The sequence below is a fragment of the Rhinolophus ferrumequinum genome, chromosome 2 (assembly GCF_004115265.2).
Source record: "Rhinolophus ferrumequinum isolate MPI-CBG mRhiFer1 chromosome 2, mRhiFer1_v1.p, whole genome shotgun sequence".
Taxonomy (NCBI): Eukaryota; Metazoa; Chordata; class Mammalia; order Chiroptera; family Rhinolophidae; genus Rhinolophus; species Rhinolophus ferrumequinum.
The window spans coordinates 61515028-61532123 of NC_046285.1; the positions used below are offsets into that span (position 1 = coordinate 61515028).

General features: G+C 38.7%; 1 protein-coding gene across 5 annotated transcripts in view; it reads left to right on the forward strand.

The window, feature by feature from the left end:
- MCF2L2 (MCF.2 cell line derived transforming sequence-like 2) overlaps positions 1-17096 on the forward strand; it is a 213319-nt gene that overhangs the window by 42111 nt on the left and 154112 nt on the right. For all 5 annotated transcript variants that reach the window (XM_033121699.1, XM_033121707.1, XM_033121716.1 and 2 more), the window contains exon 3: positions 78-192. In XM_033121699.1, coding sequence (XP_032977590.1) covers positions 78-192 — 115 coding nt within the window. The remainder of the gene's footprint in view (positions 1-77; positions 193-17096) is intronic.

Below are 17096 nucleotides of genomic sequence, written 5' to 3' on the forward strand. Positions count from 1 at the left end.
TAGTGAAAGTCCTTTATCTGCAGAGGCATCACATGAAAACAGTTCACTAACATCTTGACTACCCATTTTTGTTGCAGGAGGCCGAGGGAAAGACAATGCCCCCATCATCACTTTTCCTGAGTTTGTGGGGTTCAAACACATCCCCGATGAGGACTTCCTGAATGTCATGACCTACCTGACTAGCATCCCCAGGTAAGGTGAACACAGTATTCTGCTGCCTTCCTCGTCGCTGGCTTTATTCCACGTTTCCTGTGTGGCAGGGCTGAGTTAAGATGGAATCTTCTATGAGCACAGCTCACTAGTATGTCACTCGATTACTTTCTCTTATCCATCAGTCACAGACAAGGGATATGGAATGAGACTAGAAAACAGTGATAAACAAGCATCGGTTCTGTCTAAACTATGCACATAGGAGGTACTTAATAAATGTGGAGTGAATGAAAAATTGATTGAACAACTGAAGCTGTCTTTGTTCCTTCAGGTTCATTATTCTAGATGAAGGTCATTCTGGCTTCCTGGGGCCTGTTGTCTGACACACAGACATTGCTCAAGAGCTCAAACCATTTAGGAGTTATTTCATTCATCTCCACTAAATAAGATATTCAGGGACAGATTTTATAACTGTCAATGTCAGATGGAGAAACTAAAGCACAGAGCAAGGAAGCTGAAAGGCTGGGAATAAAAACTGTGCTTATAGTGAAAGCCATGGCAGAGATATTTTCGGGCATCTGCTACTTCCAGCCTCTCAAGCCCCAGTCTCACATCTTTACACCATTTAAGTTAATAAATACCCCTATCTCCAAGGGATGGAGTGTGGGACAGAGTTCATATTGGTAACAATCATTTCACAGACAGAGATGGAGTTGGAAGTGGAGTCCAAACCCGATTCTTGGGTAGCGCTGTATCCACTGTCCAGCAGAGCAGACTGGCCCCACCTTCCATGGGTTTGTATTGCTTTGGTATCATCTCTTACTAATGCTGTGTGGTTTGAAATTTACACAACAGTGGCGTGTGTGTGTGTGTGTGTGTGTGTGTGTGTGTGTGTGTGCTGTTGTGCTTGCTTTCCATCTGCCTCATATGATTTAGAGGTAAATGCCAACTTTGCGATGGAAAGACCACCTGGAGTGTGATCCCACCTGTAGAGATTAGGAAGTTGGTTTGTTTGCTTCAACCCTACCCTCTCTAAAAGGTTTTTTGTTTTTGTTTTTATCCTTCTTTTCGAGAGAAGGCTATGGATTTATTTTTAATGTACTTCTTCTAAGTTCAGTACTTAAATTCTATTTCACCAATTCCGTCCCTCTCTTCCTCCCCTCCCCACATATGGTATGCACATGCAAACGTGAGCATTTGGGGCTTTGTTGGTTTGAGGAAAAGATACTGTGGTCTCTGGGCTTTGCTCATTCTGTTCTCTCTGCAGGAACTATTTTTCCCACCTTTCTAGACCTGGCTAACTTGTCCACATTTATCAGTCCTCAGTTTGATCCCATTTCTTCACGGAAACCGTTCTTGACCCCATTTCTTCTCTCACAGACTTCATTTTCACAGAACCCAGAGATTACCCCTTATGTAACACCATGGTGGATGGAAATGACTTCTGCCTCTTCCATTATACTGTGAACTACTCAAGATGAGGAGCCATGTCTTTTTTTTTTTTTTAAATCTGTAGCCCTAGCACAGTGCCCAGCACAAAGTAGGTTCTCAAGAAATAATGTCGGTAGAATTTCCAGTTCTGGTATGATTCATTTCAGTCAAAACGTATTTTCATAGGGTGAGAAGAGGGACACTGACAGAGAGAGTCAAACCCTGTTCCTCATTCGTGCCTCGACTTCCCTGGCTTGTAGGGAGTTGAAACTTGGTCTCCATCTTTGGCTCAGTTACATCCCAAAACAATAACCCATCATTTTAGCATCTTCTCCTTCTATGGGGAGCAGCAAGGAAGAGAATGAGCAGGGAGGTAGGCAACAGGTGGGTGTGCCTCCCAGCCATTATGTTTGTTTTAATCTCACTATTTCATTTTACTGAATCCCTGGAAGTAGTCATACGCTAAATGAAACAGGTGACTTTCATCTTGTCCTTGCAGCCTTTTCTGAGTCGCACTGAGGACTGTACATTAAGTGCCATCTCAACCAGGGTAGAGAGAAGCACTGAAGGGCAGAGACCCCTATCTCACAGATGCAGAAGCTAAGACAAAACAAGGGGTTCCTGTTTGGGCTTGATTTCTTTTTTCTGCTCTATGTTCCTTATATAATTGTTGGTAAACTAGGGAGAATTTTTCTTTCCTCAAGTGCTGTTTGTCTCTTGAGAAAGTACCTGTCTGACCAGTTATTCCCTTCCTCTTTCTGGCGTTTGCTGCCCCACCCCTTGGTTTCAGCATAAAACAGAGGCAACAGGTAAGAGGCTTGAAAGGGGAATTGTCGTGAAGCTTATCATCCAGTTTCCTGGTCCAGATTCCAAAGAATGAAGCCACCTTCGTTCCTTTTATGATTCCTATTCATCAAAATTTGCATTTTCCTAAATGTTTACCAGTGGTTTCCAGGCACCAGAGCCCTTCCCAGTTTGCAAAATGTTTTATAGGCAGTTGGCAGAGGGCTCATGACATAGAAACAGGAAGAACTGACACAGTGGAAGAGGAGAATGACAGGATACTCAGGACAGGGAAAGGGAAAGGATGTTCATATGTTAATTAGATGTGTTGCTTTCCTCATCTCTACCTTATTCATTTCTACCTTTATCTTTAATATCTTCTTCCTGTGTTTTTTTGGTTTGCTTAATTTTTGTCATTTTATTGAGTTGAAAATTATATGTAATTTCATTTTGTTGATATAAATGTTTAAAGTTACGAATTTTCTCTGATCCCTGCTTTAAATGTATCCCATAAATTCTGTATCCCAAAAATTCTGTAGTATTTTATCACTGTATTTTAGAAATTCTGTAATTTTATTTTATATTTTTCCCCTTACTGAAGAGTTGTTTAATAGAAGGTTTTTAAATTTTCAGGTGTTTCTTTGTGGCCTTATAACAGGATCAATTTTTGTAGATGTTCCATGTGTGCTTGAGAAAAGATGAATCCTCAAGTATCAGGATGATATTTCAACACATACGCATTAGATCTTCCATATTATGTTGTTTAGGTCTTGTATAACCTAATGGATGTGTTGTCTGTTTGCTCTGTCTTACACTGAAAGTGGTGTATTAAATATCCTATGTAAAGTTTATTTCTGTCTCCTCATATCTCCTTTAGCGTCTGCCTTAAAAAGTTGGTTATTATAGTACTTGGAGCATTTGTTTGTAACTATGATATCTTCATTGTGAAATGTGACTTTTAGTATTAAAAAGTGTTCCTTTTTATGTTTAATGCTTTTTGGCTTGAATTATACCATGTCTGATATCAAGACTGAAACCCCTTGCTATTGTTTCCATTTGCTTGGTATACTTTTGCCACTTCCTTTAGTTTTAGCCATTCTGAATCATTTTGTTCTAGATTTTTTTCTGGTATATAGTATATAGTTGGTTCTTTATTAGTAAAATTGAAAATATTTTTCTTATATTAGATGAATTGATACTATTATATTTATTGATATGACTGATACATTCAGTCTCAATTTTGTCATTATTTGTGTAACTACTAGATGTATTATATTTACTGTATTTTTCTACATGACACATTTTCTTTGCTGTTTTTTATTTTTAACTTGGTATTTAAGAAAATTTGTGATTTTTGTCCTTGTATTTATACCCTTTTAGTGCTATTAGTCCTTGTTTTTAAGTGTAACCTTTTGTTATCTGGTTTGTCAGTTTTCAATACTAACCTTTAATTCCCACCTATTGCCTCTACAACAGTCAATGACCATCTCATTTTTTCCTCTCCTGTTCTCTCTTCTGCCATCTTTTAACTTGCACTATTTCTATATATTATTCTTCCATCCTATGTAGTATTAGACTTTCCATTATATATATTAAATTAATCCCTTTGCGGAAGTTTCTCCAAGTTATCTTTGATTGAAGCTTTACTAGGTCTTCAAAAAGGGCTCATAGGTACAGAATTTCCTGAGCTTTTACATGTGTATAGCTTTTTATATTGCTTTAATACTTGAAAGCCACCTTATCAGATATAAATTCTTTATTTTGAGATTTTTATTAAAAAATATAGCTAACTTGCAATATTATATTAATTTCAGTTGTACACCATAGTTATTCAACATATATATACCTAAAAAGGTGATCACCATGGTAAGTCCAGCAACGATCTGATGTTGTACCGTGCTATCACAATAGTGTTGACTATATTCCCCATGCTGTACATTACATCTCCATAACTTATTTGTTTTATGCCTGGAAATATTAACCTCTTATTCCCCTTCACCTTTTGCCCAACTTTCTAATTTTTAAATTACAGTTGACATTACATATTACTTTATATTTATTTCAGGTGTACAGCATAGTGGTTAGATATTTATATAATTTAAGAAGTGATCCCCCTGGCTAGTCTAGTACCCACCTGACACTATACATAGTTATTACCATATTATTGACTATATTCCCTATGCTTTACTTCACATTTCCGTGACTATTTTGTAACTACCAATTTGTAGTTCTCAATGCCTTCACTTTTTCACTTATCCCCTAACCCCCCCCATCTATCACCCTGATAAATCTAGTACCCATCCGACACCATACACCATACATATTATAATATTATTGACAATATTCCTTATGCTATACCATACATCCCCATGACTACTGTGTAACAACCAATTGGTACTTCTTAATCCCTTCCCCTTTTTCACCCACACTCCAACACCCCTCCCATCTGGCATCCATCAAAATGTTCTCTGTATCTCTGTTTTGTTTGTTTTGTTCTTTAGATTCCACATATAAGCGAAATCACATTGCATCTCTCTTGCTCTCTCTGACATAGTCCACTCAGCACAATTTCCTCCAGGTCCATTCATGCCTCTGTAGGTGGCAAGAACCCATTCCTTTCCCTGGCTGAGCAATATTCCATTATATATGAGATGTGATCAAAATCTACAGTGATGTTTAAATTAAAAAAAAAATTACAGTAAAAGACACACTGCCATTAATCCCCCCTCAAAATACTTCCCCTCACTTCGAACATACTTGTCCCATCATTCTTGCCACTTCTGGAGCAGTTCTGGGAGTCCTCTTTCAGGTCTTTAGTTGTGCTCTCATGGCTGCCTCGATGACCTGAATCGATTAAAAACATTTACCTTTCATGGTTATTTTTATTTTGGAGAAGAGCCAGAAGTCTCATGGTGCCAGATCTGGTGAATAAGGTGGATGAGGACACACCATAATATTTTTATTTGACAGAAATTGTATACCAGAAGCGATGTGTGACACGAAGCGTTGTCAGGAACGGCACACTTTAAAACACACGTTCTCTCAACCCTAGCTCACACCTGACTGACAGCACTGAACAACAACTTTAAACTTGTTGAACACTAAGGTTCGTTGCACCGCTTCCAGTGGTGAAGATCTCTGCCTTTCCATTGTACGGCAGCAGCATTTGCTATATTTTGTGATCACACCTCATATATGTACCACTTTCTCTTTATCCATTCATCCATAAATGGATATTAGGCTGCCTCCACATCTTGGCCATTGTATAATAAATAATGCTGCAATGAACAAATATATGGGAGCACACATTCCCTCAAAATAGTGTTTGGGGTTTCTTTGGACAAATAGCCTGAAGTGGGATTACTGGGTCTTTCTTTGACTCTTTGTTTTAAAGTCTACTTTGTCTGGTATAAGTATTGATACCCAACCTCCCTCCCCCCTCTCCATTTTCATGAAATATCTTTTTCCATCGCTCTACTTTCAGTCTGTGTGTCTCCTACAATCTGAAGCGAGTCTCTATTAGGCAGCATATGTAAGGGTCTTGTTTTCTTATCCATTCAGCCCTCCTATGTCTTTGGATGGGAGCACTTATCCATTTACATTGAAAGTAATTGTTGATAGATATGTAGCTATTGCCATTTAATTATTAATATATTTTTTATCTTTATCTTTCTTTCTTTTCTTTCTTTTTTTGTCTTAAAGAAGTCCCTCTAGGATTTCTTGTAATACTGGTTTGGTGGTGATAAACTCCTTTAGCTTTTTTTTTTGTCTGGGAAACCCTTTATCTGTCATTTGATTTTAAATGATAGCTTTGCTGATTAAAGTACTCTTGGTTATAAATTCTTGTTTTTTTGTCACGTTGCATATTTTGTGCCAATCCCTCTGGCCTGCAAAATTTCTGTTCAGAAGTCAAACTGACAGTCTTATGGAGCTGCCTTATAAGTTACTAGTTGCCTTTCTCTTGCTGCTTTAGGTTTCTCTCTCTTTGTCTTTAACCTTTGCTGTTTTAATTATAATGTGTCTTCATGTGGGCCTGTTTTGGTCATCTTATTTGGTACTCTGCACTTCGTGGGCTTGTATGTCTATTTCCTTCACCAAAGTAGGAACGTTTTCAGTCATTATTTCTTCAAATACATTCTCAATCCCTTTCTTTCTCACTTCTCTTTTTGGTGCCCCTATGAGGTGAATGTTGTTACACTTGATGTTGTCCCAGAAGCCCCTTATACTATCTTCATTTTTTGGATTCTTTTTACTTTTTGCTGTTCTGATTGGGTTTTCTGCTACCTTGTCTTCCGAATCTCTGATTTGATCCTCTGCTTCATCTAGTCTGCTGGTGATTCCTTCTAGTGCATTCTTCACTTCAGTTATTGTATTATTCACTTCGGACTGGTTCTTTTTTAGGGTTTCTATGTCCTCTTTTATGCTTGCTCTCTCTTTGTTGAAGTTCTGACTAAGTTCCTTGAGCATCCTTGTAACCATTGGTTTTGAATTCTGTATCTAGTAGGTTTTTTGCTTCCATTTCATTTAGTTCTATTTCTAGAGTTTTCTCCTGTTCTTTCATTTGGGATGTATTTCTTTCTTTCCTCATTTTGGCTGCCTTTCTGTTTATTTCTATGTATTAGGTAGATCTGCTATGTCTCCAGTCCTGGCCCAGTGGCCTATGTAATAGGTTCCCTGTAGGGACCTGGCACAATCACCTCCCCTGAGTGCTCTAGGAGTGCCTCTCGTGTGAGTTGTCTGTGTCCTCCTGTTATAGTTAAGCCTTGATTGCTATCGACATATCAGTGGATAGGATTGATGCTCAGGCTGACTGGCTGTGGGATTTGGCCATATCCACAGCTTATGGGCTGCTATGAGGGACGCTTACCCCACTGAGTGTTATTCACTCCACTGGGCTCTGATAGTTGTTGAGACTGCCCTTTGGGTGTGCTGCTTGTTGGACTAATTGAGTGGTGCTCTGCTGTGGTCTGAAGTCAACCTTCAAATATTTTGGTTCTGGGGCCTCTTGGGAAGGGTCCAATGTAGGCCCAGGTCGCCCACTGCCTGTGACCAGCCAGGAACTACCTTGTAAAAGCTACAAAGTGATCCCTGGTTGTTCGCTGCCTATGCTTGGATTTGCATGAGAGAGGCCACACTGTGAACCACGGATGGCTGCCACCAGTAATGGGCCTGGGGGGGCTCTGCAAAAAGTGAGGACACCTTGAAGCCTGCTGCTGCCTGTCAGCTCTTGTGAGGCTCAGCCGCTGATAAAGCCTCATGTGGTGTACAAGTTGGATGAGTCAGGGTCTCAGGGAATCACTAGTGTGGGAAGAGTTGTGTTCACTAGGTTAATGTAGATTCTGGTTTGGTGCCAGTGCTAAGCTTGGAGCTACTCGGCAAGTCTCAGAGAACACTGAGTTAGTCATCTCCCCCTTAGGACTGGTGGACCCCTATAGTTTTCTAAGAGTTGCAGTTATAGGTGTGGGTGGCTATAGGCCTAAGGAGAGCTTCCAGTGTTGGGGGAGTTGGGTAGGGTGGGGTCCCAGGGAGTCAGCAGGGTGGAGTAGCAGAGCTCACCAGACCAATTCAGATTCAGATTGACAGTGTGGGGGAGGGCTCAACACAGGAAAGATAGGGTCCACCTGCTGGCTGCACAGGGAGAAGGACCACACAGGGAAAATGGCGACAGTCTCTCCAGTCCTTGCCTTGAAGCCACACTTCAGCCTCTCGCCTTATGTCTCCACGCCCCTTGAGTCACTGTCCCTCTGCGGGAGGCCAGGGTGAATGCCTGCGAGTAAATCTGTGTACAGGCCCTTTAAGAGGATGTCTGGGTTTCCCACAGCCTTTCTGTCCCACCCAGGTGATTAGAACCCCACTGTTTTTTCACAGCCAGATTGTTGTGGGGCTCCTCTCCTGGCACCAATACTTCAGGCTGGGGATCCTGTTGTGAGACTGGGATCCCTCACTCCTCCAGGGGAACCTCTGTGGTTCAGAGATCCCTCCCGATTCTCAACCACCACCACAGGTGTGGACAGGTCCGTTTTGTGTCTCACCCCTCCTACCAGTCTTGACGTGGTTTCTTTTTTATATCCTTGGTTGTAAACCATTAGACTTCAGATGGTTCTCCAGGTTTATTGTTCTATAATTAGTTGTAATTGTAAGTGTTTACGAAAGGAGGCAGGCATAGCATTATCTACTCTGCCATCTTGGATCTCTATTGATTTAAGTGTTAATGCCTATTTTGCCTCTTTTGGTTTCCATATGTTACTCCCTTATATATTTATTCCTCTCCATTTATGTTTCTATCTCTCTCTCCTCTCTCTCTCCTCTCTCTCTCTCTCTTTCTTCTCTTTCTCCTCCTCCTCCTCCTCCTCCTCCTCCTCCTCCTCCTCTTTCTCTATCTCTCTGTCTAGGATATAAAATTCTTGGTTCACACTTTTTGGTCATGAATTGTTACAGAATGCTGTTTCATTCTTGCCATGATTTGTATGTTGCTTTTGTGAAGTATGATGCCTGTCTATTTCTCTTGTCCTAGTAAATTATTTTATCTTTTTACCTGGAAGTGCTTAGAAGTTTTGCTTTATTCTTAAAATCTAACAGTTTTACTAGGATATGTCTCAGAGTTGATAATTTCAGATCAATTTTCCCAGATGCCCGCTAGACTCCTTCAGGTACTTGTAGATTCAGGTCTTTTTTGTTTTGTTTTGGGAAAGTTTTCTGGGATTATACTTGTAAATATTATTTGTTTCTTTGTTTTGCTTTTAGTCTTTAAGGACTTCATTATAAGTATGTTGGTTCTTTTTTATCTGACTTCGATTTCAACCACTTTCTGACCTTTTTTACTGTTTCCTTTTTTTTCCTGTTTTCATTCACTTGTTTGTTTTCTTTTTGTCATTCATTGCCCCTTATTCAATTTTTGTTCAAATATGTTATCCCTTGTGTATCTTGTAATTTAGACTGCATTTTTCATATAATTCTGTCTTTTCCTTTTATTTTTCTGACTTTAATAAACTCTTGTTTATTTCTTATTTTCTTTATATATTAAAAGATCCATTTCTGTCCTTGGATTTTGAGTTTCTTATTTAAGGTGTTCTCCCCCCATACCCTCAAGTGCTTGTTTGTAGATATGTAATTCAATTTGGAGAGCTATGTTATAGAGTATTTTCCTGCTTAATGACTAATTTTTTGGAGGATTTTTTTTTTATATAAAATGAACTTTATTTTTTTTTAGAGCAGTTTTAAATTCACAGCAAAATTGAGTGGAAAATTCAGAAATTTCCTATCTACTCCATGCCCCCCTTCCAAGGCACAACCTCCCACACCAGAATGGTACAATTGATGAACCTACATTGACACACCATTGTCCCCCAAAGTCCATACTTTATATTAAGGTTCACTCTTGGTGTTGTACATACTATGGATTTGGACAAATGTATAGTGACATATATCCACCATTATACAGAATTGCTTCACTGCCCTAAACACCCTCTGTGCTCTGCCTATTTATCCCTCCCATGCTCCCAACCCCCAACCCTTGGCAACCACTGATCCTTTTACTGCCTCCATAGTTTTGCTGTTTCCAGAATGTTATATAGTTGAAATCCTACAGTAGGTATAGCCTTTTCAGATTGGCTTCTTGTTTGTACACATAGACCCAGGGAAAAGACCTGAGACTGAAAATCCACTCCATATGTGGAGGGTAGAGGAAGACTAAAGAAAGAGGTAGGCTACTCCAGCCTGGCAATTATCAAAGTTTATTAAAGGAAACTTACATATGAGATGTATCTTGGACATCAACAAGACAAAACGAATCTTCTCCATACTGCTTGTCAGGCACTAAAGAATTATATAGAACAGGATGGGACACTGGTATGTAACACATCTCAGATAAGGGAACATGCCTTACATGCTTGCCCTAGGGCAGGGCAAAAGCCTGTTCTAGGAACCAGCACATCTAGGCCATAGGGGAGAGGTCAACCAGATAGTCTCTGAGGGGATTTGTAGGATGTAATCTCTGTTTTGGTGCAGATCTAGCTCATGGGTCTGGCAGTAATCACATCATGGAACAGTCTCTCTCTTCCACACTCTTTCACTTAGTAATATACATTTAAGTTTGCTCCATGTCTTTTCATGACTTGAGAGTTCATTTCTTTTTAGTACTGAATAATGTTCCATTATCTGGATGAAACACAGTTTATTCACTCACCTACTGAAGGACATCTTGGTTACTTCCAAGTTTTAGCAATTATGAATAAAGCTGCTGTAAACATTTATGTGTGAGTTTCTTTGTGGGCATCAATTTTCAGTTCATTTAGGTAAATACCAAGGAGCATATGGTACAAGTATGTTTAGTTTTGTAAGAAACTGCCAAACCGTCTTCCAAAGTGGCTGTACTGTTTAGAATTCCCACCAACAATGAGCGAGAGTTCCTGTCGCTCCACATCCTTGTTAATATTTGGTGTTGTCAGTGTTTTGAATTTTGGTCATTTTAATAGGTGTGTAGAGGTATCTCATTGTTGTTTTAATTTGCAATTTCTTGGTGACATATGTTGTTAAACATCTTTAATATGCTTATTTGTCATCTGTATATCTTTGGTGAGGTGTTTGTTTTGGTTTTCTGCCCATTTCCAAATTAGGTTGTTTGTTATTTAATGCTGAGTTTTAAGAGTTCTTTGTGTACTTTGGTTAACAGTTTTTTAACTTTTTAATCAGATATGTCTTTTTCAAATATTTCATCCAATTTGTGGCTTGTGTTCTCATTCTCTTTAAGCTAAAAAGTTTTGATTCTTATTTTTTTTGCCCTCTTTATAGTCACTTTGTATAGTAACTTTATATACATGAATACTGCTTACATCTCTGCATTTAGTGGACAGGATTGGTAGTTTGGGGTGGTTTACAAGATTTCTAGTTCAAGAAGACCATCTTTTGTTAATATATCTAAATAATTTCTTTTATTAATGACCTTAGATATTTTGGGGGAGAAATTAAGGGAACAGGTTTGTATCTTGATTTTTTTTTTGTCTTATAGGATGCTAAAATTTTGCCTTTAATCACACAGGCACTACTTTTCCTTTCATTTCCTTTTCTCTCCTAGACATTGCCTATTCAAGACTGCCTCTTTGAAGCCTTCTCTAGTCACCCTAATTTACCAGGACTCTTTTTTTCAGTTATCTTTGCACTTAGGGTGGACTTTTTTTTTTCTTTCTTTCTTCTGGCAGTGGTTTTATCTCAATCTCTTCTTCTCTTGACACTATCTCTACATTAGTCAGGGTTCTTCAGGGAAATAAAACCAGTGGGAGATATGTGATATTTTTATGATCAACTTGACTTGACTGGGCTAAGGAATGCGCAGCTAGTTGGTAAGTCATTTCTAGGTGTGCCTATGAGGGTATTTGTGGAAGAGATTAACATTTGAATTGATGAACTGAGAAAAGCCGATTACCCTCCTTAAGGTGGATGGGTATCATCCAATCTCTTGAGTGCCCCCAATAGAACAAAATCGTGTAAGAAGGGTGAATTCTCTCTCTGCTTGAGATGAGACATCTCTTGCCTTATATTTACTATGCTTAACTTTTATTGTTATTTTGGAGTGTACTCTTCCTACTTAAAAAAACGTTTGCTGTAAAACAGTATGCCCTGTTTTGCTGGCAGCAGCCTCACACATCTCATGTTTACCTTGTCTGTTGATTACATCATTTTCTCATGTGCTTGATTTAATCTCATGCTGTTTGTTCATCATGTCCCCTACGTGTACAAAATCCACTGCCAATATTGCTAGTAAGAGGCCACATTGAGTGATAGACCTAGAAGCAAAATTAAGAGTGATTAAGGACTACAAAGGTGGAAAATCAGTGATGGTTTTTGTTCGCTAGTCAGGCATGTCCCCATTCCATGATAGCTATGATCTTGAAGTATAAGAGCAAAGTGATGAAAGCTGTTAAAGGATCTGCTTCATTGAAGGCAATAAGTGCCTATATCAGACATGGGGAAACTTCTAATGATCTGGATTGAAGACCAGACACAGAAACATATCCCTCTTAGCACCATGATGATCACAGCCAAAGCTAAAAGTTTGTTTGTGGTGTTAAAAGGAAAGGCTGAAGCTGACTGGAATGTTGAATTTACTGCTAACTCTGGGTGATTTAAACGAGTCAAGAATTGTTATTCATTACATAATGTGAAAGTGAGTGGAGAGTCTGCAAGCGCCTATGTGAAGGCAGCTGAAGAGTTTTTGGAAGCTCTAGATAAGCTGAGTGTGGAGGAAAATTACTTGCCAGGCAAATATTCAATATGGATGAAATCTCCTTGTTCTGAAAACATATGCCTGAAAGGACTTTCATCTATAAGGAGGCCAAGTCAGTGCCAGGTTTCAAGGCTTTTAAGGACAGGATAACAGTCTTGTTTGGAGGCAATGTTGTAGGCCACAAATTGAAACCCTTTGTGTCTGGCACAGAGAAGACCCCAGGACCTTCAAACATAGCAATAAGCACACACTGCCTCTGTACTACTGGAACAATAAGAAGTCATGGATAATACCCCATTGAGGTGTTGGAACCGAAACCCATAGCAGAAGAAGAAGAGGCATGAGAAAAGGAAACTGCAGGGAAAAGGAAACTATTGCTCCTAGAAAACTCACACTGAATGGGTTAGCAGAAGCTTTTTCAGACTCTAACAAGCTCCTTCAAAAGTTTGAAAACATGGACCCCAACACTAAAAGGTTTTCATTAATAGTGAGGAATGTTTATGGTGCCTTATCTGCTTACAAGCAAATCTGTAATGAAAAAAAGAAGCAAACCACCATGAACATATTTCTGAAAAGAGTGACACCTCTTCGGAGAGCCTCAGACAAGCCCTTCAGGAGCTATTCCAGAAGAAGACAGTGTTACCATAGGAGATGACAGCTCCACGCATGTTATTGTCATTGAAGACCTTCCCGTGGGGCATGATGAGGAGGAGGAGACAGTGATATTGATGGTCCTGACCCTGTGTAGGCCTAGGCTAAGGTGTGTTTGTGTCTTAGATTTTAAGTTTAAAAATTAAAAAAAATAAAAATAAAAAATAGAAGAAGGTTTGTAGAATAAGGAGATAAAGAAAGAAAATATTTTTATACCTCTGTACAATGTGGTTGTGTTTCAAGTGGTTATTACAAGTCAAAAAGTTAAAAACAAAGTTTATAAAGTAAAAATGTTACAGTAAGCTAAGGTTAATTTATTATTGAAGAAAGAAAATTTTAAAAAATAAATTCAGTGTAGCCTAAGCACACAGTGTTTGTAAAGCCCACAGCAGTGTACAGTGATGTCGTGGGCCTTCACATTCACTCCCCACTCACTCACTGACTCACCCAGAGCGACTTCCAATCCTGCAAGCTGCTTTAATGGTAAGTGCCCTTTATAGGTGTACTATTTTTTGTCTTTGATGCCATGTTTTTACTGTACTTTTTCTGTTTAGATATGTTTAGTTACATAAATACCATTGTGTTCCAATTGCCTACAGTCTTCAATACAATAACAGTCTATATAGGTTTGTAGCCTAAAAGCAATAGGCAGTGCCACACAGCCTAGGTGTGCAGTAGGCTATACCATCTAGGTTTGTGTAAGTATCATCCAGGTTTGTGCTTGTACAATGAGAAAATCGCCTAACAATGCATTTCTCAGAATGTCTCCCTGTTGTCAAGGGACGCGTGACTGTAGAGCAAAAGATAAGGTTAGGTGAGCTTTCAGGTTTGGGGAGAGAGGGAAGATGCAGTGAAGATTCTGAGATATTCAGGAGATTAAACTAATTGTCCCCTATGTGTTCCATTCTTAATGGGAGATTTTCTCATGGTCTCTTTCATACTCTATAAAAATCATCAAAACTGAATTTGCATAAGTACATCAGTAGTGCCTAGGGACTTGAGTCACTATATTGAATTAAAGAGTCACAGAATGTTAAAGTTGGAAGGAGTGTTTGAGAGAAGCTTGTGCCGGCTTCTCTCCATTTTGCAGATGAAGATGCCAAGAGGGATGTTAAGACTGGAAAACGTTATGATTTCTTTGCTTCTGAATTAGAATAATATTAACAACAAACAACAAACCACAGGTCAATCATTTTAACTCCTATCCCAACAATGACCTTGAGCACTGCCATTCAAATGGGAATTCCTAAGACTATTTATGATCACAGAGTACCTGTCAACAAACATAAATGACTCTAAATAATAGTTTGATTTCCTTCAGTAAAAAGCCCCATAGACAGTCTGCCTGTGGCTGTCATATTCGTGCCTGGAATTAGGCATTTGAATTAGAATTACCAATTACCCTGGTTTTCCTGACTGTGTAAGCACTGAAAGTCCTGTGTCTCTGGGAACTCCTCAATCCTGGAAACACCAGGATGGTTGGTCACCCTACAGTTGATTCAGTTCTTATGGCAATGCAGCAAAATTTCAGTTAACCAAAATATTTCCTATTTGACATAGCTTACCGAAAAAGGCAAATCATAGGAAAATATATCAATATCAGAGCTTAATTAAGAAAACAAATACCACATCAATCACAAAAATTTTCTGATATTTTGGGGTCAGAACACATTTACCTCAACCTCTTATATATTTATATTTAGTTATATTCAAAATGTCAGGTTTGATGCATCAAACTTTCGATTATATTTGTTACAGAGGAGTGACTAAGATTGGAAAATGAAGGAATATATATTAAAATGTTTCTTATGCCCAGAGAGTGCGAATTTTGTGGCCTGAGCATTGGCCTCAGAGTCTGAAGGCTTCAATGGAATCTTAACTGCACATAGTGTGTGACTCTCGGCAAGTTATTAGTTTTCAAAAGTCTCTGAGTATAACTTTCCTCATGGATAAAGTGGAAATATTAATACTATCACTAACCTGGTTGTGACGATTATATTACGTGACATTTATGCAGGTGTCTAGCACATCATAGGGCCTTAGTGTTAAAAAGAACAGTAGATGTTAAAACAGCCAACTGTTACCTAAAGAAATACATTGCTCAGAAACTCCATTTCCTGTGCATCTGGTTTAGTTGAGGTTTTGGCGATTTTGTTGAACCCGATAGAGTGGGGGAAAAAAACCCAAAAACCACAGCAGTTGATATTGCTGTATGTTGTTTAGAATGTATACCTAATGGGAGGACTATCTTCAAAATCATTGTGATTCATTATCTCTTCTTTCTGAACTGTGGCCTGAATACAATGTGTCAGGAGACACAGCCCTTTATGTACACAGGTATTTTCCAAGCAGATCCTACACTGTTTATCCAGATGCTCTGGTCTTGGGACTCGGCCTGTATGGAGCCAACAAGAGTCTTGTTGTGAGGGGCATTTGCCCACAGTCTGGCTGGGGAGACCGCATACACTGACAGGTGCTTATTTCATAGATGAAAGAACAGCCTGTGTGTATGTACTATACAATATTTTCCGAGCCTCTCTCAGCTCCACCTTGCTTAAGAGCCCCGGATGCTCCTTTACAACATTCACCAATGATTATTTGATTTAAAGAAAAAAACAAAAGAAAAATACTGGGAACAGCAAAAATCTATAAAATAAAACTGTCAGAGATACAAGCAGAGCTGCTGTGAGAAGAAATTGAAGTGGAGCAATGGAATAGGGTTCAGAGCCTGTGTATTGGTATCAGAGAGTTCCAAGTTTGAAATTCAGTTTGCTAGTGTGATAGCATGCAAGTTTTATTTTTTTCAATTTTTTTATTAAAAAATTTTTTTTTTTATTGGGGAATATTGGGGAACAGTGTGTTTCTCCAGGGCCCATCAGCTCCAAGTTGTTGTCCTTCAATCTAGTTGTGGATGGTGCAGCTCAGCTCTAAGTCCAGTCGCTGCCACCTCTCCGGCAGCTCAGTGGCAGCTCGTTGTCTTCAATCTAGTTGTGGAGCACGCTGCTCATTGGCCCATGTGGGAATCGAACAGGCAACTCTGCTGCTGCCCCAGAGCTTGCGCTCCAACCAACTGAGCCATCTGAGCGCCCGAGTTTTATTTCTGTTGTTTGTTTCCTCATCTGCAAAATGGAGATAACAATATCTATTTTATAGATAACAGTATATATTTTAAATAGATATTTTAGGTAAAATATCTATTTTGTAAGATTGAGATAAAAAATAAATATGCCTGACAAATGATAGGCGCTGAATATATAGTAGCTATTATCTAAACTTATTTATTATTAAAGTCAGTTTGTTTTTGCTGTACTACAGAGCTGTTTTGTTCAATTTTGTATCCTCTTTGATCCGTCTGACACATATTGAGCACTTGATAAGTATGGATCTTTGTTTTTAAATTTTATAATATTTTTCTTTTTTCACAAGTTGAATTCATTTGATTCTTTCAGTTTTTAAACTGTGTTATAATTTACATATAGTAAAGTATACAGATCTTAACTGTATAACTCAATGAATATTTACTTGTTTATGTACCTTGTAACAGCTATCTAGATCAGGTATAGAATATTTCTGTGACAATTCCCTCCTGCTTCTTTTCCATCAATATCTGCACCCTTTACCCCCTCACTGCTTTACCTCCCGCCCCCAAGGAAAAATCGCAAAATACTTGGAAGTTAAGCAATTGCCTCTAAATAATCCATACTCTAAAGAAGAAATCACAAAGGAAATTAGAAAATATTTTTAACTGAATAATAAAACAATATATAAACATTTATGTGATGTAGCTAAGAAGTACTTAGGAGGAAATTGTAGCTTTGAATACTTATATTAGAAGAGATGGAAAGTTTAAAATCAATGA